Source organism: Dromiciops gliroides, chromosome 2, assembly GCF_019393635.1.
Source record: "Dromiciops gliroides isolate mDroGli1 chromosome 2, mDroGli1.pri, whole genome shotgun sequence".
Classification (NCBI taxonomy): domain Eukaryota; kingdom Metazoa; phylum Chordata; class Mammalia; order Microbiotheria; family Microbiotheriidae; genus Dromiciops; species Dromiciops gliroides.
Window position 1 is genome coordinate 146,361,689 of NC_057862.1, and position 27,102 is coordinate 146,388,790.

Consider the following 27,102-nt stretch of genomic DNA (forward strand, 5'->3'; position numbering starts at 1 on the left):
CTTACACACAAAGAAACAGAGGGATTTAGTTTTTGTTTCCGGGTGGCAAAGCTAACAGTATTTTAGTTCCTTCCCTGAGGTCCCCCCTGGAGTAAAGAGAAAGTACCGAGTCCCTGGTCTGCTGTAGGTCTTACGAGCCCTACTCAGTTTAGCAAATCCACGCCAAAAGGTTGCGCATCTCTGAGCGGGGAACGCCCGAATATCGCAGGGGGGACTACAAGTCCCATGGGCTCCTGGGGCGCGGGTTGTGATGACGAAGGCCCCCAGGATTGGCCGAGCGGGGCGTGGCGCGCGGGCTGGTGGAGGGGGGCCTGGGGCGGGGCGAGCGGGCCCCCTTGAGGCCACACCCCCGCCCTCCGCCCCCCATCCCCTCAGCTCCCTCCCCGGTCAGAGGGACAGAGCGAGAGAAGATGGCGAAGACGTACGATTATCTCTTCAAGCTGTTGCTGATCGGAGACTCAGGGGTAGGCAAGACTTGCCTCCTGTTTCGCTTTTCCGAGGACGCTTTCAACACCACCTTCATCTCCACCATCGGTGAGGGGCCGTAGGGTATGGGGAAGGGCTGGTTGGGAGGGAGGGAAGGGGGGGACAGCAAGTAGCGATGGGGGGAGACCCTGGGGGACGGGGCGGGGAGAGAGAGACACAGGGTGGGGGGGTGAGAGGGGACAGGGAGAAACCCTGGGGAACGGGGCGCGGGGAGAGGAAAGAGAGAGGGGGGACAGGGAGACACTCTGGGGGACGGGGGGAGAAGAAAAAGAGGGGACAAGGGTTAGACCCAGGGGTGCACAGGGTGGAGAAGAGGGAGAGGACCAGGAGAGGAAGAGGAAGGTGAGAGAGAGAGGGGACAAGGGAGAGGAGAGAGAAGGGACAGGGAGAGACCCTGGGGAACTGGAGAAAGGAAAGAGAGGGGACGGAGGGGGGAGAAGATAGAAGAGGGACAAGTGGAGAGATCCTGGGGAGTGAGGAGGAAGGAGATAGAAAAGACAAGGGGAGAGGAAAGGGGGTGCAGAAGGAGAGAGAACAGGGGCGAGATCCTGGGGGGCAGGAGGGAGGAAAGAGAGCTAACAAGTAGCGGGGAGGCCCTGGGGTACTGGGGGAGGAGAGAGACACAGAAGAGACCCTGGGGGCCAGGGAGGAGTAAGAGGGGACAGGAGAGAAGATCACTGGGGACAGTGGGGAGCATAGAGGAACAAGAAAGGAGACCACAGTGGGATAGAAGGGAGGAGAGAGAGGGGATAAGGAGATAAGGGAGGAGACATAGTGGGACAGGGGTGAGGAGAGAGGGAACAAGGGAGGAGATCTTGAAGGAGGAGGGGAAGCCTGGAGGGAGCAGAGATGGGTATAGTGCGACAAGAGAGGAAAGGTGAAAGAAGGGGACAGGAGGGAAGAGAGACAGGGGCATGGTTCAAGGGAGGTCTCCATGAGACAGGAGAAAGGAGAGAAAGGGGATGTGGGGGACACTATGGATGGACAGGAGGGAAGAGACCAGGGTGGGGACTTGGGGAAGTAAAGAGAAGAGAGAGGAGGCTGTGGTGAAAGGAGAGCCCATATGAGGGGACAGAAGGAAGGAAAGAGAGGACAAGGAGGAGAGTACAGTAGAAAAGGAGGAAGGAAAGAAAGGGAATGTGAAAAGAACAGGAGGGAGGAAAGAGGGGGTATGGAGGAGTCAAGAGGAAAGAAAGAGAAGAAAGTTTGAGACAGGAGGGAGGAAAGAGGGGTTATGGGGAGATGAGAGAAAAAGACCATGAAGGGACAGGAAAGAACATGGGTAAAAGGAGGGAACATAAAGGTGGAAGTGGGGGGGGGCGGGGGGGCGGGGCAAAGGGCACATGAAAGAGGACAGGAAGGTAGGGAATGTGGAACGAGAAGGGACATAGTGAAAAGAAGGGGCATGGGGACTAAGGGGGATGAGTGGGAGGAAGGATAGAAGAGAGAACATGAAGGAGGAAAGAATGGGGTATAGAGAAGACAAAAGGAGATATTGGGGGATAGGAAGGAGTGGTGCATGGGGGGTTGGAAAGGAGGAGGATGTTAAGGAAAGAAGGGAATAAAAGGGGAACAAGAAGGAGCAAGAGGGGGACAGAAGAAGGTAGAACATGGAGAGGGACACAAGAGGGGTACATGGAGAAAGAAGAGGGATGTAGGGTGAACAAGAGGAAAACAGGGACAAGAAAGGCAATAGAATAAATAGGAAGGAGAGGTGAGAGAAGGGGGAAATCGGGGGACAGGAGGGAGTAGAGCATGGAGATATCATGGGAGGAGACCAGGAGATAGAAGAGGGAGGGATACGTGGAGATAGGAGGCAATGAGAGGAAGTCAAAAGAGAGACATGAGAGGACAGGAGGAAAATATGAGGAAGGGACTGGAAGGTAGAGGAGGGAGGGGGAAAGGAAACCAGAAATAAGAGAGGGGCAGATCTTGAAGAGGGGAATGTGGAGAAATAGAAACATGATTAAGAGAAAACAGAATAGGGGAGAAGGGAACTTTGCGGCTAGGGGAAGAAGGTTAATTAAGGAGAGGGGGAAAGAGATTAGGGAGAGAAGATACTAGAGGAAAGGAGAGGATGAAGGTATAGGAAGAGGAAAGGAGGAAAGGAAAGGAATTAGGTGAAAGGAGAACTGTAGAGGACAGAAATAGGAGACTGGAGAAGATAGGACTTAATGGAAGTAATTGAGAGTCTAGTTAGAGGGAGAGTAATATGGGATAGGAAAAAGGAAGAAAATTGGAAAGTGAGATATTGAGGGAGATCATAGATTAAGAGGAGTCTGAATCTACATAAATGTGGGGAGAGTGGAGAACATGGAAGAGATCAGAATAGGGGAATGGAGTAAAAAGGAGGAATGGGGCTTATGGGATAGAGGAAGCACTGGAACAGACAAAATGAGGGTGGGAGTAGAGAGTTAAAGAACAAGTGGTGGAGGAAAGAAATGAGGATAAAGAATGGGCTAATAGGAGAAAGAGACAGTAAAAGTAAAAACAAAAAGGGAAAGGGCAGGATACAGTAAATGTGATGTGATCAGAGGAAGATATTGGGGGAGAAAATATGAGAGACTTGGAGAAGAAATGGAAGGAGTGGGGACGCTGGACTCTTTCCATAGTAGCTTCCAGTTTCCTATGCTTTTAATTCTTTTGGATCAAATGTAAGAGACAAAGATATAAGTGAATTACAGTGGAATGATTTGATTTTTAATTGATACTCAGTATTAAATTGCCATAACTGAAGGAATTTGTGACTTTTCTCTTTATGAAGCTACACTTTCAGGTTTTTATTTTTGTTTTTAAAAATTTAAATGCTCATTAACTTCCTAGCCAAAGAATGCTCTTTCCTCCTTAGCTCTGTTGTATAACTTATGTGGTTTTCTTAATTACTTTTTAAATGTATTACAACATGCTATTTACCTCAGTCGGTGACTTTTAATTTATTTGACAGGTTGTGTTTTTTTTGGTTTTGCTGGGAACTGACTTTGTAACTTGCTACTGGTAGCCATTGTTTTCAGGTAACAAGATATATAGCAACCTTACTGCAAACTTCATGCTAGAATCAAAGCTGATTTTATTCTAGGTATAGAGATGGCGTTGCTTTCATTTTTCTTATTAAAGAAGTACCTGACTAAGAAACTACTATGGTTTTCCAATTAACTCATGAGCTTCAAAGCCTTATTAGTATGTCATTCTTGCATATATGAATGTAGTACTTATAACTTGTTTCATTATGAGTTGCTGGATTAGGAACTCCAAAAGAGGTACTTTTGGGAAGAGCATATTTGAGTCATCCACCTTTATGGTTTTTATCTCTACATGTGTTTTTCTTTTCTTTCTTTTTTTTTTTTTTTGTGAGGCAGTTGGGGTTAAGTGACTTTCCCAGGGTCACACAGCTAGTACACGTCAAGTGTTTGAGGTTGGATTTGAGCTCAGGTCCTCCTGACTCCAGGGCCAGTGCTCTATCATCCATTGTGCCACCTAGCTGCCCCTCTACATGTGGTTTTTTTTTTTTTTTTGCAGGGCAATTGGGGTTAAGTGACTTGCCCAGGGTCACACAGCTAGTAAGTGTTAAGTGTCTGAGGCCAGATTTGAACTCAGGTCCTCCTGAATCCAGGGCCGGTGCTCTATCTACTGCGCCATCTAGCTGCCCCTACATGTGTTTTTAAAAAGAACTGTTTTACCATACTTTATAAGCCAATTAAAAATTATCTTATTTGCCTCCTAATTTTCATATGGACTCGACTATCTAAACTCATGAGGTATTACAGTTTAGGCAAGTTTCGGCTGCTGGTTCTTGACATGGGGCTTTTTCTTTCCTGAGGAAGCATAAGGGGTTTTGTAGGAACTGATCTACAAACTAAAAGGAATTAATGTCTTAAATTGTTACTAATTTCAAAACTGTAAAACAGTCCTTTTTTTCTTCGTTGAGAGTATGCTCTTGCTGATAGATGGTATAGGGAATTTACAGATAAATTGAGTAGCATATTGTTTCCTTATCTCCTTTATGGTTGAAGGGAACAGAATCCATCAGTACTATTTCAGATTAACTTCTCAGACTACATTTCTGTGTTTTCACTTGTTCTTTTTTTGTTACATAATTTTTATTATTTGCATTGTTTCATATGTTTATTGTAAGGATGTTTATGAGTTGTTTTTTATTTATTTCCTTTTAAAATAATATTTTCATTAAATACTTTACATTGTGAAGAATTTTAATATTTGTTTCTGGAAAAAATTGATTTTTAAATGATTGAGATACAACTTCTATGGAGGGTTACCATTATATTAAGTCATTCATTGTAGTTCCATCTAACAGTTTAGGATGAGAAGCAGGAATAAAATTGAGTCTGCTCTCATTGGTTCTTAGATCTCTTGTTGTCCTTAGAATTTATAGGTAAGAAGGAGTGACCTGACAGAAAGTAACAAATAGCATTCTTTTGAAAGAGCATGAAACCTTTCTGTGAAACCTTATGAAATCTGGTGTTTGGGGGCTAGGGTAAGACTAACAAAGTACCACACCAAGTCTTCTATAACCACAGGTATAAGAGTGGAGTTGATGGAGCTTTTAGCAATAGTACTGTCACTAAGGCTGGGTAAAGGGTTCCTATTAGGACAGATAAAGGAGAGACTTCCTCTTACCTCCTGAGTCATTGCTACTTCCTAAAAACTTATGTGCAATTTGTGTAGGTTTTCTATCAGAGTCCTGAGGATGACTGCCACAGGTTTCCTGATAAAATTGAGTAAGATCCATACTCCTATCATTCCTTGGAAAGAATCATCTCTTCTTCTCAGTGGCATTTGAAGCCCTTCACATATTGGCTCCATGCTACCATCCCCCTTCACACATACTATATTGGCCAGTGAAACTCATCTTCTTACAATTCTTCAGAGATGGCCTTCCCTTCCCCCCCATACCAGAAAGACATTTCCTGATCACCTCTGCCTCTAGAAATCCATAGCTTCCTTCAAGACTTAGCTCAGGTGTCATCTTTTACATGATATTTTTCACAGACACATGAACACACCTAGGTTGTAAGTGTTTTACCCCCAAATTATCTTGGTTTTACTTTTTAAATTCCTTGAGAACTTTTGGTTTATTTTTGTGTTTGCTCTCATCATACTTCTTTACATTAAGGAGTGACTTAGTTTTTAGTGCATGCATCATCAATCAACAAGCACTTATTAAATGATGAGTGTGTGTCCATAATCATGTGGGAGATACAAAAAAAAGCAAAAAGAAAAATGATCCCTACTCTTTTGCAGTCAACAGTTTAGTTTTGAAGTTAATACAGATCAGTGAAGTTTCCCTTTGTTGAACTCCTCACCCTTTGCTATTTATTTGTGTTTCCATATTTACTAAGTTATTGAAATCTACCTCTACTTAGAATCATAATATAGATTTTTCCAGTTGGAAAAGGCTCGTGATATCATTTAGTGCAAACATTTCATTCTAAAAATGAGGAAAGATGGAGTGAGAGTGAAGTGACTTGTCTGAGTAACCCAGCTGGCCCAACTAGAAATCAAGAACCTAGGTTTTTCCACTCACTGTCCAGAACTTTTATCTGAGGATTCATGGTCATTCAGTACCTCTCTGCATAGGACAGGGAAAATACACTCTTGGTCACAACAAACTTTTTTCAGTTAGGAAGTTGGAATTTAGATAAATCTTAAATTTGGAAAGTCAAATTTTTCTGTTTTCATTAGTTGGCTCAATTTGTTCAGGAAAATAGTTAATGTTAGTTTGGCAGAGTTGCCCAACTCATACCTGTACTTTGTTCACTCTTTTTGCATATTTCTTGTACCCCATAATTTCAGGTTAGTTGATCAAAGTGCATTAAAATTATTGAAATTTAGCAAAAGCACTGGATTTAGAGACTAAGGACCTAGATTCCAATCTCAGCTGTACTGCTTACTACCTGTGACTTTGGGTAAATCACTTAAACTGTCCAAGCCTTAGTTTTCTCATCTGTAAAATAAGGGGGTGGACTAAATTACCTCTGAGACTTTTCCCTAGTTCTAAATCTGCGATTCTATGAAAATTCATTTTCATGCTCACTGTGACAAAAAAGATCAATTCAGTTTCAGTATATTTATAAAAGCTGAGTATAACTAAGCCAATAATATTAGATCATTTTGTGCTCACCAGTTGGGGAATGGCTAAATAAATTGTGGTGTATATGCCATAAGAAATGTCAAACATGAGGAATTTAGAACAACCTGGTAAGACTTGTATGAGCTGATAGATAGTAAAGTGGACAGAACCAGGAAAACAATATATACAATGAGGGTATCAATATACATAGTAATTACAATAGAACAAAATGGAATGTTTCATAATTATAATGAATAATCTTGTCCCCGGTGAAGGGATGGTGGAGAGGAGGAAGTACCAGTCTGTTGATTGTCTCTTTCTCCATACACGCATAGACATGTATTCATTCCTACATACATATCTATATGTCTTATTTGAATAAGGTTGCTTGTATGTTGTCTCCTAAATGAAATTATGAGTTCCTTGAGAGCAGGGACAGTATCTGAAACATAGGAGCTCAATAAATGCTTGTCACTGACTGATTTTATGGTATGTTACATGTGCTGTCAGACATAGTTGTTGATATGTCAGTTAGCTTTACTGAACTTTTTTTTTCTTTGTTATGAGTGGAGATCAGTGGAGGGGGAGGGCAGTGTGTCTCCAAATGACAGTAACATTTAAACAAAAGGCAAACAACAAAGTTTTATTAAACTTTTTAAAAATGAAATGATTTTGACAAATGTTTTTGGTGTCGTTTTTCCCCAGGTTGAATTTCTTTTAGACTAAAAAGTTGTGTTTGGTTGATAATAATTTAAAACTTACACTAAGACACTGATTTTAAAACTTTGTCATATTTACATTTTTATCTAAGATGATATCAACATGGATAAATATTACCCAGCTTATGTTGTATTCTTTCCAACATCTGGAGACAGTTAGTGACAGTTGACCTTAATTTTTAGAATTATTTTCTTGGTCTCATTTTATGCAAGGAATATGTAACTGGAAAGTAAACATTTTGTACATAATATCATTATATCAGAGACTGCTGTCTTATTCTTTTGAAGTTATCAACAGACATGCCATCTAAATATTGTTTACTCTGATGTCATATGGTGCCTTTTATACTACTTTCCAGAAAAAAAATAGTACTTAGTAATAGGTAATGGAGGGTAAAAGTAGTACTACCAAAATAGTGGTATGAATGTATAATGAACTAGTATTAATGAATTTGTATAACAAGCTAAGAGTAACTGAGTGTATGATAGAATTGTTGATTTCAACAACTAGATAGATTAGTAGATAGAACAAGCATATATAAAATGCTTACTTTGTGCCAGGCACTGTGATGAATCTCAGGTTAAAACCGACTTTAGAGTCCATTGAATTTGATACCCTCATTTTCCAGATGAAGAAACTAAGGCACCAAGAGATTAAGTGACTTGTCCAAGGTCACCCAACTAGTAAGTGTCTGAGGCAGGATTTGAATTCAGGTCCCAATGAGCACTTTAGCCATTATATCAGCTAGCTGTTGGATATTAAGGATAGTGTGTGGAATATGAGAATTCTGGATAAAAGCTATAGCTTTACTTTTAGAATACTTCAGAATAAATGGACTCAAGAAGAGTTACAGAAAGTGTCTTACACCAGAGCTGTAACTCACTGCAGAGGTGAGCCCATTGCAGTGTGGTTTACAACCTGCATGAAATTAAAATATCATTGAGAAATGTTTAATACAATATAATATAGTTAATATTAATTTGTGGTTTTCTTTTTCTTTTATTTTTCTTCAGGGCAAGAGGGTTAAATGACTTGCCCAGGGTCACACAGCTAGTAAGTGTCAGGTGTCTGAGGCTGGATTTGAACTCAGGTCTTCATGAATCCAGGGCTGGTGCTTTATCCACTGTGCCACCTAGCTGCCTCAATTTGTGGTTTTCTAAGTCAGTATGTAGCCTGCAGGGGTCCATTTCTAATTGAGTTTGACATATAGTAACTATTTAAGGAAAAGGGTTTTGTCAGGAGGTATTAACTAAGTAAAGAAAAAATAACTAAATATGTGTCATTTTGATAGGTGATAGGGTAGTAAATTGAATATTGATGAAAATTAGAAGTTGGTTTGGAATTAGATATTAAAGTGAATCTGACAAGAACTGTATATTGTTGTTCAATCGTTTTCAGTTATGTCTGATTCTTTGTGATCCCATTTGTGGTTTTCTTTTTAAAGATATTGGAAAGGTTTGCCATTTTCTTCTCAAGCTCATTTTTACAGATGAGGAAACTGAGGCAAAAAGGGTTACATGACTTATCCAGGGTCACATAGCTATTGTGTGTTTGAGGACATATGGGTCCTCCTGACTCCAGGGCCAGTGCTCTATCCACTGCAGCTCCTACTTACCCAAAAGATTGTAACTGTAACTAAAAAGAATATGGAGCTATAGGAATCCCTAACTTCCTTCCTGGCATAAGATTTCAAGGCCTTTCCTGATCCCCATTACTCTCTCAATTGTCAGTGCACTCTCCCACATAAAATTACTTTGAAGTTAGCCCTTATGGCTTTTCAGGTTACTGGATTAGATTTGAATAAAAATGAAGATGAGTGGGAGTAATTGTATTTGAACATTTAACAAACATCCAAATGTCCACTCCTGCAGCCCTGTGGCACCCCTTCCCCCAATCTACTTGCATTTTTAAATCCTCAATTTAAAAAATATTTTTCCAATTACATGTAAAAACAATTTTTAACCTTTGTTTTTTCTTTTTACAATTTTGAGTTCCAAATTCCTTCTTCCATCTTCCTTTCCCTCCCCCCATTGAAAAAACAATTTGATAAAGGTTATCCATGTGCAATCATGCAAAACATTTCCATATTAGTTATGTTGTGAAAGAAAACAGACCAAAAAGAAAAATTAAGTTTAAAAATTATGCTTTCATCTGCTTTCAGATTCTATCATATCTTTCTCTGGAAGTGGATAGCATTTTTTAACATAGGTCCTTCAGAATTGTCTTGGATCATTGTGCATTATTGCTGTTACTGTGTACGGTCTTCTCTTGGTCTTGCTTATTTCACTTTGCATCGAGTCATGGAAGTCTTTTTAGGTTTTTCTGAAACCATCCTGCTTACCATTTCTTCAAGCACAATAGTATTTCATCACAGTCATATACAGCTTGTTTAGCTATTTCCCAACTGACGGGCATCCCTTCAATTTCTAATTCTTTGCTACCACTAAAAGTTGCTATACATAGTTTTGTAAATATAAATCCTTTTCCTTTTTTTCCCCTTCAATCTCTTTGGGATAGAAACCTAGTAGTAGTAATGCTGGGTCAAAGGCTATGTACAGTAAAGCTTTAATTTTAAAGTAATATCTTAGGATGAAGGCATTTTATTTATCTATTGACCTTTCCAAATTGTTAAATTGTGGTAGATTTAATATTCTAATTTCTTTCCTTTAATAAATCAAATTACTGAGGAATACCAAATTGAAAATGGGCAAAATCACTTGGTTTGCATTAGAAGAACCATTTCTTCTTTGTCTTTGCTCATTAGCCTGAAACAATGCAACAGATGCCCATTAACAGTTTCTTCCTTATTTTTAATTGGCAGATGGAGCTGTGTTTGTTTCTGTTCTCTGCCCCATATAGGGAAGTGGATTAGAGTTGTTAGGAGTTTGAGCTGACTAAATCAAATCCCTTTGTAAAACAGAATATATATATTAACGCTTACTGCATGCATTTAGCTGTACATCACTTGCACAGCATATTATCTAGAATAAAACTGATGTTTTGTTATTAATATTTCTGCTTAGCAAAGCAACAATAAAATTTGACTAAAGTAAAACCTATTACAGAATGGCAGGCTATCACCATTTAAAAAAATTCTAATATATTGTCATTATATCAAAGAACAGATACAGGGTACTCCTAAAATAACATTGCTTTGTATTATATCTTAATTATAGATTTAAAGATTAAAATATTATTGATATGTAACTAGTGGATGTGTGATGCTTCTAAATTTGTGATGTTTTCATATGTATTTGAACCCCAGCTCTAATTCTTTGATCCTCTTGTTTTTTGAACTCTTTTTTTTTGTTGTTTTTCCCCATTGTTTCACATTAATTAGAATTTTTAAAAGAGGTACTTTTCTTGTCTTTATAATAATGAATGCTTACATAGTCCCTTAAAAAGTTTTCAAAGCAATTTACATAAATCATCTCACTTTATTCTTTACCACAAACCCATGAAGGGCCAGATACTTCAGGTGTTGTCCTCATTTTACAGATGAGGAAATAGACTTGGATGCGCTTTGCTGGTTGTCATTCAGCTGGTGAATGTCAGAAGTGGGATTTTTGAACACATGTCTTCCTACTTAAGTACACCACATTATCCACTATGATCTGCCTTTTGAAATTGCCTAGGGATTTTAAAGTTGCTCCTGGAATATCATTTAGTAGGTAATAGTAAGTAGACTGAAATTTGAAATGTAGTTTTATTTTTTCTTAAGATGGGATTTAGGTGAAGACTGTAAGATGCTGTATCTTTCATTGGTACCAGAATAATAATAATAGCTAACATTTATTTAACACCTACCATGTGCCAGGCACTGTGCTAAGCACTTTACAATTACAATCAGCCATCAGCATTTGCATATTTAACTTTTGGGACTTCAAGCATTCATGTGATTTTATTAGAAATCTCATTTTCACTTTCATTCACATTTGTGGCTAATGTGTAGTAGAGAAAAAAATGAGAGGCACAATGTGCCCTCGAATTCTGACAGGTACTCTTGGGGCAGGTTGAATGCCCTGCCTCCTCCACTGCCTGTGCTGGGCTCCCAAGTGTCCAGCCTGGGGTATTCAGCCCCCACCAAGTCTGGCTGGTATAGAGCTAGGCCCAGCAGACCTGAGCCTCCCACAGAGCTGAAGGAGAGATTAGAGATGACAGGTTGCATGTTTCTCTTTTGTATCTGAGGGAGAGGGGTTCTTCTCAGCCCCTACCCCTCCTATCATCCCTCCTGGGGGTTGTCTTTACTCTCTCCTGCATTTTATGGGTTATTTCATTGTTATTGTGTTAGGAAAAATGCATGTCAGAATTAATGGTTTGTTATACAGAATTTTATCCAGAAAACTATATTTTCAGCAATCTCTAGTGAAAGATTACAGGTTTTGGTGGTCTCAGGGACCTTATTCCTTATTTCCTATAGGTTCAATGTATCAACATTCACTTTATTTTGACTTAAGTGCCACTTTTTAGGAACATTACCTCCTAAAGTTGAGGATTGACCATATTACCTCATTTGAGCTTCACAATAACCTTGGGAGGTAGATATTATTATCCCTATAGTTGAGGAGACTGAGGTAGACAAAGGTTAAGTGACTTGACCTGAGCTAGTTAGTGTCTAAAGCTGGATTTGAACTCAGGTCTTTCTGACTCCAGGCTCAGTGTTCTGTACACCATGATTCCATCTAGCTGCCCCAAATCAGTGCTTCTTTAAATCTGCTTAGTTATATTAATTCAGTATTTTCTTCCTTTTTCTGTGTTCTGGGGTGGGCTTGGGGGCATTTTGCCTTTTAAGGACATTTTTTGGGAGGGCAAGGAAGATGGAATGAGAAAAAATGGGAAAAATGGATAAATTAAAACTTATTATAGTTGTGTGGTTGCAAGGGGAGGAATGTTAACCTTTAATAAACACTTTGTAAACACTTACAAGTAGATGGGGGTCTGACACAAACCGCATGGGTTCCTTCCTCCCTTCCACTCCCTTCTCTTTGTTCCTCCCCCATGAGGGTAAGCTTTGGAAAATGTAGATCTTCTATCCATCATGCCACTCCTAGGCTAATCTTAATGCATAGATCTGCTTCTAACCCAATCATTCCATTGATCAATCTTTCAAGGCCTTCCTATTGCTTATCAAATAAAAAACAAAACTTGATTTGGTATTCAAAGCTCATAGAAGTCTTGCACAAACTAGCACCATCCTAGAGTCAAATTGGAATATTTTCTGCTCCTTGAATTATTCTGTGCTTTCCTTTTCCTTTTCTTTTTCCTTATGCCATTCCCTTTGCTAAGTATGTTCTTTCTCTCAGCTGTTGGATTTCCTACTCATCCTTTTAAAATGTTTTTAAAAAGTGGTTTTTAAAAAAATCTTTTTATCCAACCTTTCCTTTAACACCCTGCTCAAATGCTAATTCCTTCACCTTGGGATTTCAGACAACTTTTTGTTTTGAACCTCTGTAATGAATGAATAATGTATTATGTTGTAGTTTTCTGTGTACTTCTACTCCTGTTAGACTGGGAGCTCCATGAGGGCAGGTGGATATAGAGCCTTACAGGGTGAGGTGAGCTGCACACAGGGGTGGTTAATATATCTTGAATTATTTGCAAAGCTGTCTTCATGCTCCACAGGATAATAAATTTAGAGTTGTAAGGAACCTTAAAGACCCTTTCTTTGTCCAGGTGAGAAAACTGAAGAGGTGGAGTAGTTAATTGACTGGCCAAACAAAGGTCAGAGGTAGAAAGTGACAGGGTAGGATTTGAAGCCAGGTTCTGACTCCAGGGCTCTCTCTACTCTAGCATACTGTTACATTGTTTTGTTTTGTTTTTTTTAAATGAGGCAATTGGGGTTAAGTGACTTGCCCAGGGTCACACAGCTAGTAAGTGTTAAGTGTCTGAGGCTGGATTTGAACTCAGGTACTCCTGACTCCAGGGCCGGTGCTCTATCCACTGCGCCACCTAGCTGCCCCCTGTAGATTCTTACAAATAATTTATAAGTAATCCTTCCATGACAGATTTATGAATTTTAGAAAAGCAAAATAGTTCACATTCCTCAAAGAAAAAGGTTTAACTTTTACCTTTGCAGAGAGCTGTTGAACTAGAGCATTAAAGAAGGATAATTAAGTTTTGGTGGGGAGTTAATTGTCTCGTTTTGGAGATGATTCATGCCACTTACTACCCAGTTACCCTTGAGCCGACTACACCTTTTGGTCATTTTACTGCTTGATAGCACCTCCTGTGCCATAGTTAGAGGGGAGAAAATGAGAAAATCCCTTAAAACCCAAACTTTATTCTGTTTCTCATTTGCAGTCTTCTTTTTCATTTGGTCAAAGCTAGGTTAATAGATTTGATGAGGAAGAAATTGGAAATTCTTGCCTAAAATGGAGTTTGGGCATTACTAAAAATTTTCAGTCAGTTGCTTTAGTCCCATTTTACCAAAGATCACTAAAAATTGATTGTGGTTCTCTAGTTAGGTATGCAAATAGATATCCATCCTCTGAAAAAAGCAAACTATGGGTAAAGGCTATTAGTATACCCAAAGAATATCCAAAGAAAATAAGTCCTTGTCTAAAAGAAGTTTAAGAAATATTGCTTCTAGGGGCAGCAAGGTGGCACAGTGGATAGAGCACCGACCCTGGAGTCAGGAGGACCTGAGTTCAAATCCAGCCTTAGACACTTGAAACTTACTAGCTGTGTGACCTTTGGCAAGTCATTCAACCCCAATTGCCTCACAAAAAAAAAAGAAAGAAAGAAAGAAATACTGCTTCTAGCAGTTACTGTTTTATTAGGTTGGAATAGGAATTTGTATCTATTGTTAAGTATTCTTGTTTTATATAGAAATGTTCGTGTTGTTTTAATCCCCAGTAATAGGAAACATAGAAAGGAGACATTGTGGCACTGGCTGTACAACTAGGAAGTTTCAGAGGCTGGATTAGCACTCAGGTCTTCTTAATTCATAGTCCAGCACTCTGTCCACCGAGATACACTGCCTCTGATTTAGAACAGCCTGTTCATTTCACAGACCCAGAAACTGAGGACCCAGGAAGATGATGTAACTTCCTTGAGCTCTCACAGTAAATAAGAAATTGGCCTAGAAACTAAATCAAGGTATTCTGCCTCTGAGTCTGCTGCTCTTTTACCACCATGCTGCTTGATGGGAAGCAAATGCTGCAGCATCACCTATATCAAAGTATTAGCATCTGTCTTTATAGCACTTGGGTTTACCACATTTTGCCACCAAAAACTCTAGAAAAAAAATACTAGAATAAACACACACAGACACTATTTTTATGAAGATGAATTATCACTATGCATTCTATTTGTATACAAATTAATTGAAACAACTAGAAGTTTCTTCCACTTGTATTCAACTCAAATGTTTAAGTCCTGTGAACTTTGTGGTAGGAACTGAGGAAGACATGTAAATAACATTTAATAGAAGTAGTTTCTTGTTTACTCTTCAGAACAAGATGATTGCAGGAAGGCTTATAGTTCACATGTATAATAATAATTAGAACAAATGCTCATATCTTTTTTGAAGGTTTGCAAAGTACCCTTTACAGGCATCTCATTTGATCTTCATGATCTAATGCAGTAGGCATGTAGGCATCATTACCACTTAAATATAAGGAAACTAAGACAGTGGGGAAGTAACTTGTCCACAGTCACACAGCTTACACGTGTCAGAGACAGGTTTCTAACCCATGTCTGGGTTTTTTTCCCCCCACTATATGCAGGTTCTTTCAAAAATTTCTCAGAGGCTATAAAATAGGTGGTGTCTATGGTTCATAGAGTTACCCTGAAGAAGGCTGCAGTGCTCAGTATGTAGTAATGATTAAGTAATTATGATGACTACTAGAAAATTATAATTTTCATTAAATGAGAATGTTTATACTAAAAGAGTTACAGAATTTTGTGGTTGAACTTGTAGTTGTTCTCTCCAGTGAATGAATCTAGAGCCCTTTCTCAGGGGGTAGTCATCTCTTAGGGTTTTATTTGGTAGAAATTACTTTCAGTGGCTTATGAGTACCTTATAAGGCTCAAGCTCTCAAAAAGCATGTTAAGGGAGAATAACTTTTTTAAAAAACTCACAACAAAATTGCACCTTTTCTACAAGCCGCTGTAATAGATTATGTGCAAATACTGTAGGAGAGAGGGCTAGGAAATTTGTGTTTGAGGGCTTCCTTCCAGTGGCTGTAACTTTCAGGTTTGACTTTGCCTTTGTGGAAGTAACACTATATGCTTAAGGTAGAATGTTACACATATTTGAATTGGGGCAGATTCTGGGTAAGAATTGAACCCACAAATAGAAGGAAATGTAATTATAGTTTAAACCTTATCACTCTTCACATTGGACCTACAATATGGCTTAGTAATTGTGGGGCCTAGATAGAATGTGGTTGGAACACTAACTGTGAACTTCCTTCCTTTGGTAGACTCAGTTAAAAGCTTTCATGTTAGTTTGATCTTTCTTTTAAGGATAAATATGCTTATTTTAGTTTATGCAACCTTTTATTCCCTAACTTTCTTATAAAGATTCAGTTTTAATATATAGTAATACCTAATTTCTCTAGCAACCTCAACTCTCTGGAACACAATTGAGAATCAGGAAGAAAAAAAAGAAGTTGTCAGAGCAGCTAAAGTTGATGTCACAAAGTTCATGAACTAACTGAAGTAAATACACTTTACTCATAAGAGTATGAAATCTCTGAGTAAATGTCTCTTATTTATATTACATAAAGTTCTAATAAGTTTGACTAATTTCATAGCCTATCGAATGTTAAAAGTAGCAGATTAAAGAAAATGGGAGCATACAGGAGACAGGTACTTTGACAACTAGTTATCAAATAGCCTAAGTATAAGCAGATAAAATAACTCTTAGTCTGAAGTCATTTAATTGAGGCCCTACATACCTTAATAGACCCTGAGGTTATCGCTCTTTTACAGCACACTATAATACTATTCAGAATGAACATGAATGATCAAAAAAGGTCAATTTATGTTTATTATAGTACTTAAGAAGGCACCAAAGTAATACATTTCAGAAATGATACTGTGAAAAAGAATTGCAATTAAACAGGTTTTAAGCCTCGATAAATAAATATAACTGATCAAGACAATATTGTACAAAGTCATTTTAAAAATTCTGATTTGGGCTTTAACCAACAAAGTAAAAATCAACTACCCCAAACTGAATAAAATCAGTATTTCTACAAAGTATGGCTCAAAGGAGAGATATAAGAACACACTCCTACCATCTCATTTCTTTGTAGAAGTAAAAGGTTTACAAATGTGGTACATTGCACACATTTTCAGACTTTTTTAACGTACTGATCAGTTATGTGCTTTATCTGGTGCTGCTTCTTTGACAACTTCTTATACCTCCCTTCTTGGTTCCTCATTTTCTTCCTTTTTCCTAAATGTAGACATGCCCCACTATCCATAGACCTCTTTTCTACCTTTCTGTTTATTGCTCTCTTTTGCCTCTGTGGCTTATGTTATCATTTCCATGTGGAAAACCTCACAATCCACATCTTCAGGTTGAACTTCCTTCATAGGTCTAGTCCCTTATTTCCATCACCTGATGAATTTTTCGACTTTTATGTCTTTTGAGAGACAGTGTTGCTTTAATGGAAATAATACTGGATTGGAAGTCAGGTAAGACTTGAATGAATTTTAGCTTCTGATTCTGATGCTGTGTGACCATAGTTCAATTTTTAAAACTCAGAGGCTGTTTCCTCATCTATAAAATGAAGATAATACCTGAAAATGGTGTGGGTTTTTTTTTTTCCATTTTTGTTTTTGTTTTTTTTTGCAGGGCAATGAGGGTTAAGTGACTTGCCCAGGGTCACACAGCTAGTACGTGTCAAGTGTCTGAGGCCGGATTTGAACTCAGGTACTCCTGAATCCAGGGCCGGTGCTTTACCACTGTGCCATCTAGCTGCCCCTTGCAAATGGTTTTTAAAAAAATTTTACAGGTGTATTATAAGGATCAAGTAAATTAATTTAATTTAACAAATTAAACTAATCAAATACTTACTGAGTGTAAAGCACTTTGCTAGGTATTATGAATACAAAGATAAAAAAAAAAACTTGTCCCTGCCCTTAGTAAGTTTATGTTCAGTTTATGGGGAATCTGGGAAGGCTTGCTTCACAGAAGAGGTAGTATCTGAGCTGATCCTCAGCTCAGTCAGATAAGGAAGTTAACTTGAAGGTAATCAACATATGTAAGCTTGGTAGATCTTAAAGCAGTATGTAAATACTTATTATTGCCAGTAAAGTTCGATATTTACTATATTAATCTTGTCCACTACCCCTCCTCTCCCAACAAAACTTCGCCCTTCTGGGGGGCAGCTAGGTGGTGAAGTGGATAAAGCACCGGCCTTGGATTCAGGAAGACCTGAGTTCAAATCTGGCCTCAGACACTTGACACTTAGCTGTGTGACCCTGGGGAAGTCATTTAACTCTCATTGCCCTGCCAAAAAAAAAAAACCAAAAAAAAAAACTTTACCCTTCTATTGTTTCTGTTGATGTCACTACCATTTTTCATCCCAGTCACCCAGGCTTGAAATTTCCAAGTTATATTTGACTGTTCTTAGTCCTTTATTTCCCAATGACATATTAGTTGTCAAGCCCTGTAAATTCTACTTCTACAATATGTAAAGGCTCTATTATTTCATCATTGTGGGTACTCCTTCCACAAACTCAGATCACAGTGACTGTAGATGATTGGCCAACCTGGTGATGAGCCTTTTTGAAATTAGACCAGTGCTCAGAAGACAGACTGTACATACTTCAAGCCTTTTCAGCTTATCAGTACCTGCCAAAACTTGTGTTTTACTAGTCTAGGATCAATTCTGAGTTACTCTTGATGTCACATTGAAACTAGTAGTGATATCTGCAACATCTCTGCCATTTATTCTCTCCTTTACATTCTTATTGGGAACACCTCAGTTGAAACTCGGATCATCTGTTGCCAGGCGTGTGTTAGAGCCTATACATACTGCTTGAGATGGGCAAATCCTACAACTCAAGGCTTGATCTATTGTTTTGTTGATTGTCTAGATTTAAGAAAGTGGTGAAAAAATGTTAGTAATGCAGATTAAACCTGAAAGTTTCTTTTTCAGAAAGCCAGTTGTCAAATATTTATCAGCACACCTCATCTGTTGCTTTGACTGTCATAAGGATCTCCTAACTAGTCTTCCTGCCTTCATTCTATGCTCTCACATCTGTTAGACTGTTGCTTAAGTAATCTGATCATGCCACTCTTCTCAAAAATCTTCATTAACTCCCCATTGCTTACCAAAGTATCAAATCCTGATTCTAGCATTCAAGTTCTCTACAATTTGGTTTCTTTGTTTTTCTACACTTACCTCACTGTACTCTTATATTCCAATCATATTGTACTACTCATTAGCCCTCCTTCTCATCCTGCCCCTTTCCCATCTTCTTATCTTTGTTTTTCTATCTTTATTCCTAGAATGGGCTCTTTTAACCCCATCTTACATTGTATTAGAATCTCTCCCTTTAAGACAACTCAGGTACCACCACCTCCATTAGGTTTTTCCTTCATCCTTCCAAGCTCCCTCCTTATATTTCTTAGGGTTTTTTGTTTGGATTTTACTATTGTATTTCTTGGATTCTGCCTTATCTTATTCCTGCATGGTCTAAAATCCTCTATATTAAATTTCTTAGATCTTCTTTGTATCTCCAAAATGCCTTTCACATAACAGACACTTAATAAATGTTTGAATTAAATTCTAACTGGAAGCTTTGCTTTTGTGAAACAGCTAATTTCCTAATGATATCATAAAAAAGAGATAGTTAAAGCATTTATCAAGTTCTTACAATGTGCCAGGCACTGTGCTTAAATGTAAAGGTTATAAATATAAGCTAACAGGATGGTCCCTGCACTCAAAGAGCTTACAGTTGAGTAAAAATAATTAACTTAACTCTAATCTGTAAATTTTATAACTGTGGGCTATATGAAAAATTATATCTGGGCCTTAAGTCCCATCTGGGTCGCCATTCAAATGTAAAAATATTTTAACTAACAGCCTAATCTGTGGACTTTTGGCTGGCTAACTGACTGATTTTAATATAATATGGGCCGTTTAAAAATTCCCCCACTGCTTCTCCCAAATTGATAAGCAAACACCTCATTTAATTTTTTTTTTTTTTTTTTTTTAGGCAATGGGGGTTAAGTGACTTGCCCAGAGTCACACAGCTAGTAAGTGTCAAGTGTCTGAGGCCGGATTTGAACTCAGGTACTCCTGAATCCAGGGCCGGTGCTTTAACCACTGCGCCATCTAGCTGCCCCCACCTCATTTAATTTTAATAATAAAAGCAGGGTTTATTTATAAAAATAAATGTAAGAGATAAGGGTAAAGAAACGAAAAGTTATACAACCTGACTTTTAAACGTTCTCTCCTGCCATTGCCACCGCCACTTGTGCTTATTACTCCCGAGCCGAGTCTCTCTCCTATGGGTGTTGCTGGCCGCTGTCACTGTGGCCTGCAGCCAAACCTCACTTAGAGTGGTTCACCTTCAGTCCTCTCCCTTTCACTCTTTAACTTCTCTCTCACTGCGTCTTCTAACCGCACGCCCCCTTCTTCTAGGGTCTTCGTCCTCTACCTGCAAGCCCCATTCCTTTTCCTACCATTTCTCTGGCATCCTTCCATTAGTCCTCCTAGTGTCTCTGTACTGACCGACCTTCTTCTAGTGTCCCCCCTCACTGAAAAGCCCCCTTCTCGTCTCCCTGTGTCTCTTTTTATTAACCTCCTCTCTCAGGCCCCTGTGCTGCGAGCACCAGGACCTGGGGGCTGGGCAAAGCAAGCTCCAGCATCCCTCTGGTTTTTTGTGCACATCTCTGCTGTGCTCACAGGCCACGCCGTGCCATGCCTGGGTCCAGGGTTTTTCGTCACCACAGTTTAGCCAGTCTGAGAGTCCCCCCCCCCCCAGCTGAAACGGAGGGGGAGGGGCAGCTCTGCTCGGGGAGCCTGAGGCTAATTTTAATGCCTACTCAGTTTAGAAGAAGACAACACATAAAGGGAAGGGGAGTTGGGTGGAAGTGTTCAGTTTGCAGCACAGTTTGCAAATAATGGTCAGCAGAAGTTTGATCTGTTTGGTATTATGGTTTTAGGTTATAGAACTGTCCAGTCAGCTCACTGATCAGAAGTAGAAGGATGGGTAGTAGGATTTATTTGGTGAGATGAGGAGGTAGTTTTAGTTGTATGATAGACTGTCCAGGGCTGGTCAGAGGAGGAAGGGATGAATGGTTTCAGTTTTTGACTTCCTGCTGAGGAGATATAGGAGAGAGCCACAGTGGCCTCCCTGGGCATATATCTTAGAGTTGACTGAGAGCCTCTCAGTGGTTGGATTCCTTTGCTTGGCATTTAAGTGTTCCATAGTCTGCTATAATTCTACCTTCTTGACCTTATCTCATTCTTCCCTTCCGCATACTGTATGTTCCAACTAAAATGCCTTTTCAAAGCACACTAAGCTCCTCTCTCTTTATGCATATTGGTCTCTATGTCTAGAATCTGCTCTTTCCCCCACTTGACATTCAATTCCTGCTCTTAATTTGAGGTCCAGTGCAAATGCTCTATCTTCCAGGGGACTTCCCTCTTTAATCTCAGCATTCTCAGCTTCAAATATACTTACTGTCATGTAATATTGTGATCTGTGTTTATGATTTTCCCTTTCACTAGATTGTGAATTCCATGAGGAGGCAGCCAGTACGTTGTTTTGCACAAGATGCTTACATTTTGGGGCGGGTTTTATCACAGGATAATAGAACTGCCCTTTCAGCTATTGATGAACAATATTAATCTAGGGGGGTTAATTCTTTAAACCTTTTCCTAGGGTGGAGTTTGTTGCCATCTCTACTTGTCTCAGCTGGTTTGAGAAAAGAGTGTAAGAATAGCTTTGGGAACAAAATATGAGTGTGAATGCAAGAAGTTAGGTTCTGATGGTCCACAAGAATTGGCAGGCACTGAGGGAATCTTGGAATCTTGTGGAAAAGGGTTGGGGGGACACTCTAGACAATGCTCTCTTTTGGAAGAGGGAAATATTTCAACTTGAGAATTCCAGCTCAATTTCCTATGTTGAGCTTGTGAATTTTAAGTGCTGACAAAATAGGATTCTTTCTTTGTGGAGGCTTTATGAATTTTAATGAGTTTGTTTTCATTCATGAATAGGAACAATACTTCACATCTTTGAAACATCCAAGCTAATTTTTGTGTAGAAAAGTACCATACTTGAATGTTAGTAAGTTCTCTCTTTTCCTGGCATTGATAATGATTTGAGGTGGAAAAAATACCATAAATCATTTTCACAGATAAAATAGATAAACGCTATTAATTTTTTTTTTAGTGAGGCATTTGGGGTTAAGTGACTTGCCCAGGGTCACACAGCTAGTAAGTGTTAAGTGTCTGAGGCTGGATTTGAACTGAGGTCCTCCTGAATCCAGGACCAGTGCTCTACCCACTGCACTACCTAGCTGCCCCTATTAATTTCTTTTAAAGGTTAACTTTCTGGTCAAAAGAATTATGTAGAGGGGGCAGCTAGGTAGTGCAGTGGATAGAGCACTGGTCCTTGATTCAGGAGGACCTCAGTTCAAATCCAGCCTCAGACACTTGACACTTACTAGCTGTGTGACCCTGGGCAAGTCACTTAACCCTCATTGCCCTGCCCAAAAGAATTATGTAGATAAAATTCCCAAGCATATATTAACACCATTTTCCCATTTCATTTTTTTTCTTTGATGTGCAATCCAGATGATTATTATACCTACAAAATATGTAAGAAGGCTGGTTTGGATTGGATTTTTGTATTCAATTTGAGATGGGAAGATGAGGTAGGATACTATCCTGATTTTCTTTGGAAGGGTCTGAAGCCTTCCTGCTTTCTTTTAGTAGACTTGTCCTAAAGGACTGTTTGTAGAAAAGCTCTACTCCTCTTCTTATTTTTCAAATTCAATTTATACCCAAACCATCACACTTTCTTTATTCTCTCATTTAAAGCTCTGATTCTGTAGTATCTTGGAAATGGCATCAGATCAAAACTAAAAATTATATGTTACTTAAAAACCTACTTGTGGAAATTTTTCATTAAAAATAATATACTTGGGGGGCAGCTAGATGGTGCAGTGGATAGAGCACTGGCCCTGGAGTCAGGAGTACCTGAGTTCAAATCCGGCCTCAGACACTTAACACTTACTAGCTGTGTGACCCTGGGCAAGTCACTTAACCCCAATTGCCTCACTAAAAAAAAAAAATAATATACTTGGGCAGCTAGATGGCACAGTGGATAGAGCACCAGCCTTGGAGTCAGGAGTACCTGAGTTCAAATCCGGCCTCAGACACTTAACACTTACTAGCTGTGTGACCCTGGGCAAGTCACTTAACCCCAACTGCCTCACTAAAATAATAATAATAATAATAATAATATACTTTCTATGTTGTATCATATGTACTATCCTTTTATAATATAACCATTTTATACCTTCTTGGAATGAAGAATCAATTGTTGAATTTTTATGGTACCGATTGGGTTTATAGTATATTTACACAAATTTAACACCAAATTGACATGACAGTTTTAAAAGAGGACACAGGGTCAAGTGTGGTAGCCTAGAAAGACGTGACATATCGTTAAGTCCAATTATGCCTGAAAATGTCTAATACTCAAAGATTTTTCAACTCCATGAAAGCAGAGACCTTGCAGTATTCATCATCTTTTTATTTCTTAGCTTAGTGGTTTTTCTATCTCTCCCAGGATGTTGCCTTCTTAAACATTCAATGTGCCAATATTCTACTGTGCCACCATCAGAAAAACAGACAAACAAAAAACCCCCATTAAAACCACTCCCTTAGCTCCTAATTAGTACCTTGTATTTAATAAACATTTGAAGTGAATGAACTAAATATTTTAGTTAAGTGAGGAAATGGTCATGTTGTAAGAAAGTCTTTAGACAAGTGTGAATGTTAAGGAACTTTCAAGTAATCTTCAATGTTACTCTAAAAACAGTAGAGACAGTGGCAAAGAGGCAGTCCCCAAGTAGAAGGTCTTAGGAGGTATCCTAGTGGTAGGAGGAAAAAGAATTAGGAAAGAAGTATTTGCAAGCTGAACTTACAATTCTCTTGCAACTTAGAGGGCATTGGTGGGAATCTGCAAATTTTAGATTAGATACCTCTTTGCAAATGGTGTCAGATATCCTTATTCAGGAACATCTGGCAACAAATCTCCCAGTAAGGTGAGTTAATAGCAAAAAGTAGAAAGTTGAGGTCAACAAGTTTGGAGATCAAGGAAAATATTTCTTTTTCTCCCCCCCCCCATCACATTCATTCATTCATTCATTTGAATTATATTTAATTTTCTTCAGTTAAATGTAAAAACAATTTTTAAAATTTTGAGTTTCAAAATCTCTCCCTCCCTTCCTCACCTCTCCCCCCATAACAGTAAGCAATTCGATATAGGTTATACATATGCAATCATGCAAAACCTATTTCCATGTTAGTCATGTTGTAAAAGAAAACACAGACCCCCCCCCAAAAAAAAAACCCAACAACACAGACACCCACACACCCACACATGGCTTTAGAGTGCTGAACCTGAAGTCAGGAAGACCTGAGTTTAAATTCTGCCTCTGACCCTTGCTAGCTGTATGATTCTAGGCAAGTCACTTAATACTTTTTGTTTGCCTTTACTGTAAAATGAGGGTGATAATAGAACCTACCTCATAGGGTTGTTGTGAAGATCAAATGAGATAATATTTATTAAGTGCTTAGTACAGTGCCTGGCACATAGTAGGGACTATGTAAATGCTAGCTATTGTTATCATTAGATATACATATGCAGATATTTAGAGTACAGGTACATAAACTGAGTGGACTAGAGATCTTAATAGATCCTTTGATGATTTTGTAATGTACCTTGTACAAATTGCAGTCTATCCACTCCTTTTTATTCTTATGGTATTTGTATCTACTTTCCATAAATTATCTATAAATCATTTAACCAAACTGACTGAGGCCTTTTGTGGCTCCTGGTATGGTAATTGAGTTTTTTACTGCATTGTGTGCGTGTGCGCATGCATGTGCATGCGCGCGCGCGCGCACACACACACACACACACACACACACACACTGTTATTTCATGACTAACAGATTGCCTTTTTGGTCATACTTCTTCTTGATGACTTTTATGCCACTTCTTGTTCATAAGTCATTTTGGTAATATCTAATGGTAATAAAATGAACTAGAGATCTTAATTCAAGGAAGTAAATTTGTCATCATAGATATCACTGAGACTTGGGATGTCTCATGACTGAAGGATGGCAGTAGAAAGGTAAACTTTCCTTAGAAAAGAAGAGATTTTGATAAATGGAGTGGTAGAGTAGCAACCTTGTATGATAAAACTTTATATTCATAAAAGGATGTCCATGAACCAATAGAGAAGCAAGGTGGAAACCATTTGATGGAAGAATAATGGAGGGAGAAACAAGCAATGCAGTTATGGGGATATAGTGTTTAAAAAGCCCAACAAACAAAAAACCCTGTTCCTAAACACAGAAATGTGTTATGTGTTCAGGAAACAAGTTGAGTCAGCAAGTACTTATTAAGTGCTTGCTATGTGCCAGGCACTGTCCTAAAGCATTGGGGTTGTAAAAAGCAGCAAAAACATAGATCCTGCCTTCAGTGAGCTTCTAAATAGGGGCAACAACATGAAAACAGCTATGTACAGACAAGGCACATACAGGATAACTTGGAGGAAGGGCACTGGTATTAAGGGGAATTGGGAAAATCCTCTTAAAGAAAGTGGGAAAATCATAAACCTGGCATTCAGACATTATACAATCACAATAAGCTCTTACAGCTATATAAATATCGATAGCAGTGCTCTCTGATTTAAAAAAAAAAACAGCTCATTTTTCTAAAGTCAGAATATGTGCTGAAAAGAATTGCAATTCTGCACTAAATTTTGACCAATAGGGAGAAGTTGTTTTCCAGAAAAGAAATGGCAGTGGCCCTGTAACCGTTGATGGGTGAGTTGAGGAGGGAATAGCCAGACATACTATGAAATACTTTTAACACACTGACTGTTGGACATTACCACGTAGATGTCATAGGCATCTCAAACTTAACATGTCCAAATCTCAACTCCTATCTTTCCTCCCAAACTTACTACTTCCAATTTCCTTATTTCTTTCAAGGGTCTAATCAATCAATAACCATTTATTAAGCACCTACTATGTGCCAGGCACTGTGTTAAGAACTGGGATAGCACTATTCCTCCTATCACTCAAATTTACAAATTAGGACTTACCTTGGCTTGTTACTTCCTTCCTGCTCCACTCACATCTAGTTGGTTGCCACATCTTCATTTCTATCTCCTTAAAATCACTTGCATGCAACTCTTCTTTGTAATCATAGTACAGTTATCCTAGTATAAAGCTTCATCACCTCTCTTCTAGACTATTGTAATAGCCTACTAATTGGTTTCCTTGCCTCCATTCCCTTCCTTCTGTATTCTGTCTTCCACACAGCTACTGTGTCACTTCCCTGCTCAAGAAATTTCAGTGGTTTCCCATCGCCTCTAGCAAAAAATGCAAACTCCGGGGCAGCTAGATGGCGCAGTGGATAGAGCACCGGCCCTGGAGTCAGGAGTACCTGAGTTCAAATCCGGCCTCAGACACTTAATACTTAACTAGCTGTGTGACCCTGGGCAAGTCACTTAACCCCAATTGCCTCACTAAAAAAAAAAAATGCAAACTGGCATCTTAGGCTTTTCCCAATTCGGAGGCAGCCTGTCATTCAAGGCTTATTACACATCACTTCCTGTCACAGTATTCTGCTGCCAGATTTGCTGCTCCCTCTATGTGGCATTCCATCTCATACCTCTCTGTCCCTGCCTTTGTATAAATGGTCCTCCATGATCAGAATGTTCTTCCTTTTTTACTTCTATCTCTTGTAAGCTCTCTTTCCTTTCAAGGCTTAACTCAGGTGCTACTTCTAAGAAGCCTTTCCTGATTCCCCAATGTTATTCTGCCCCAGTCATTTCTTTTTATGTGTTTTCTATGTATCTAGCATTTACTTATCTGTGAACATGTATCCTGCCAGCAGAATATAAATTCCGAAAGGTCAGGGATTGTCTCACTTTGCATTTGCACAGCCGGTGCATGTTTAAGTGATTGATTCTTATTTATGGATTTTGGAAGGTGTATTTCTTTTGTTTTAAAAACTTTCTTTAAAAATCATTTTCGGGGGCAGCTAGGTGGCGCAGTGGATAAAGCACCGGCCCTGGATTCAGGTGTACCTCAGTTCAAATCCGGCTTCAGACACTTGACACTTGCTAGCTGTGTGACCCTGGGCAAGTCACTTAATCCCCATTGCCCCATAAAAAAAAAAATCATTTTCAATGTGATTTTGACAAACACAAACATTGTCAAAGAACAGAAAGAGGATTATAAATTTCTGTTAGATACAGCATATTTTTCAACTGCTTTAAATTTCACAAAGTCCTCCCAACACTGTTCTGTTTCCCTTTCTGAGTTTTCCTGCCCTGTTCTATGTATTTTGGGTGTTTAATGGATGCCTTTTTCTGCTGTGATCACCTACTATACATTTCCCATAGAGCTCCCCTTTTCCCTCCTTCCCCCAAATATAAAAGCCCTCTCTTTTATCAAATTTAGTCAGGCACAAAAGAAAATTCCTACTTTGGTCATCTCTGAAAATATGTCTCTCTCTTTCTGAACCTTTAGGCCATCAATCACCTGCCAACAGGTAGGATGCATGCTTCATGGTCGGTCTTCTGG

At 39.0% G+C, this 27,102-nt stretch overlaps 1 protein-coding gene across 1 annotated transcript in view; it reads left to right on the forward strand.

Moving 5' to 3' along the window:
* The first annotated feature begins 362 nt into the window (after positions 1-362).
* RAB8B (RAB8B, member RAS oncogene family) overlaps positions 363-27,102 on the forward strand; it is a 95,027-nt gene continuing 68,287 nt past the window's right edge. Inside the window, exon 1 of the mRNA XM_043985907.1 lies at positions 363-534. Coding sequence (XP_043841842.1) covers positions 411-534 — 124 coding nt within the window. The 5' untranslated portion in view covers positions 363-410. The remainder of the gene's footprint in view (positions 535-27,102) is intronic.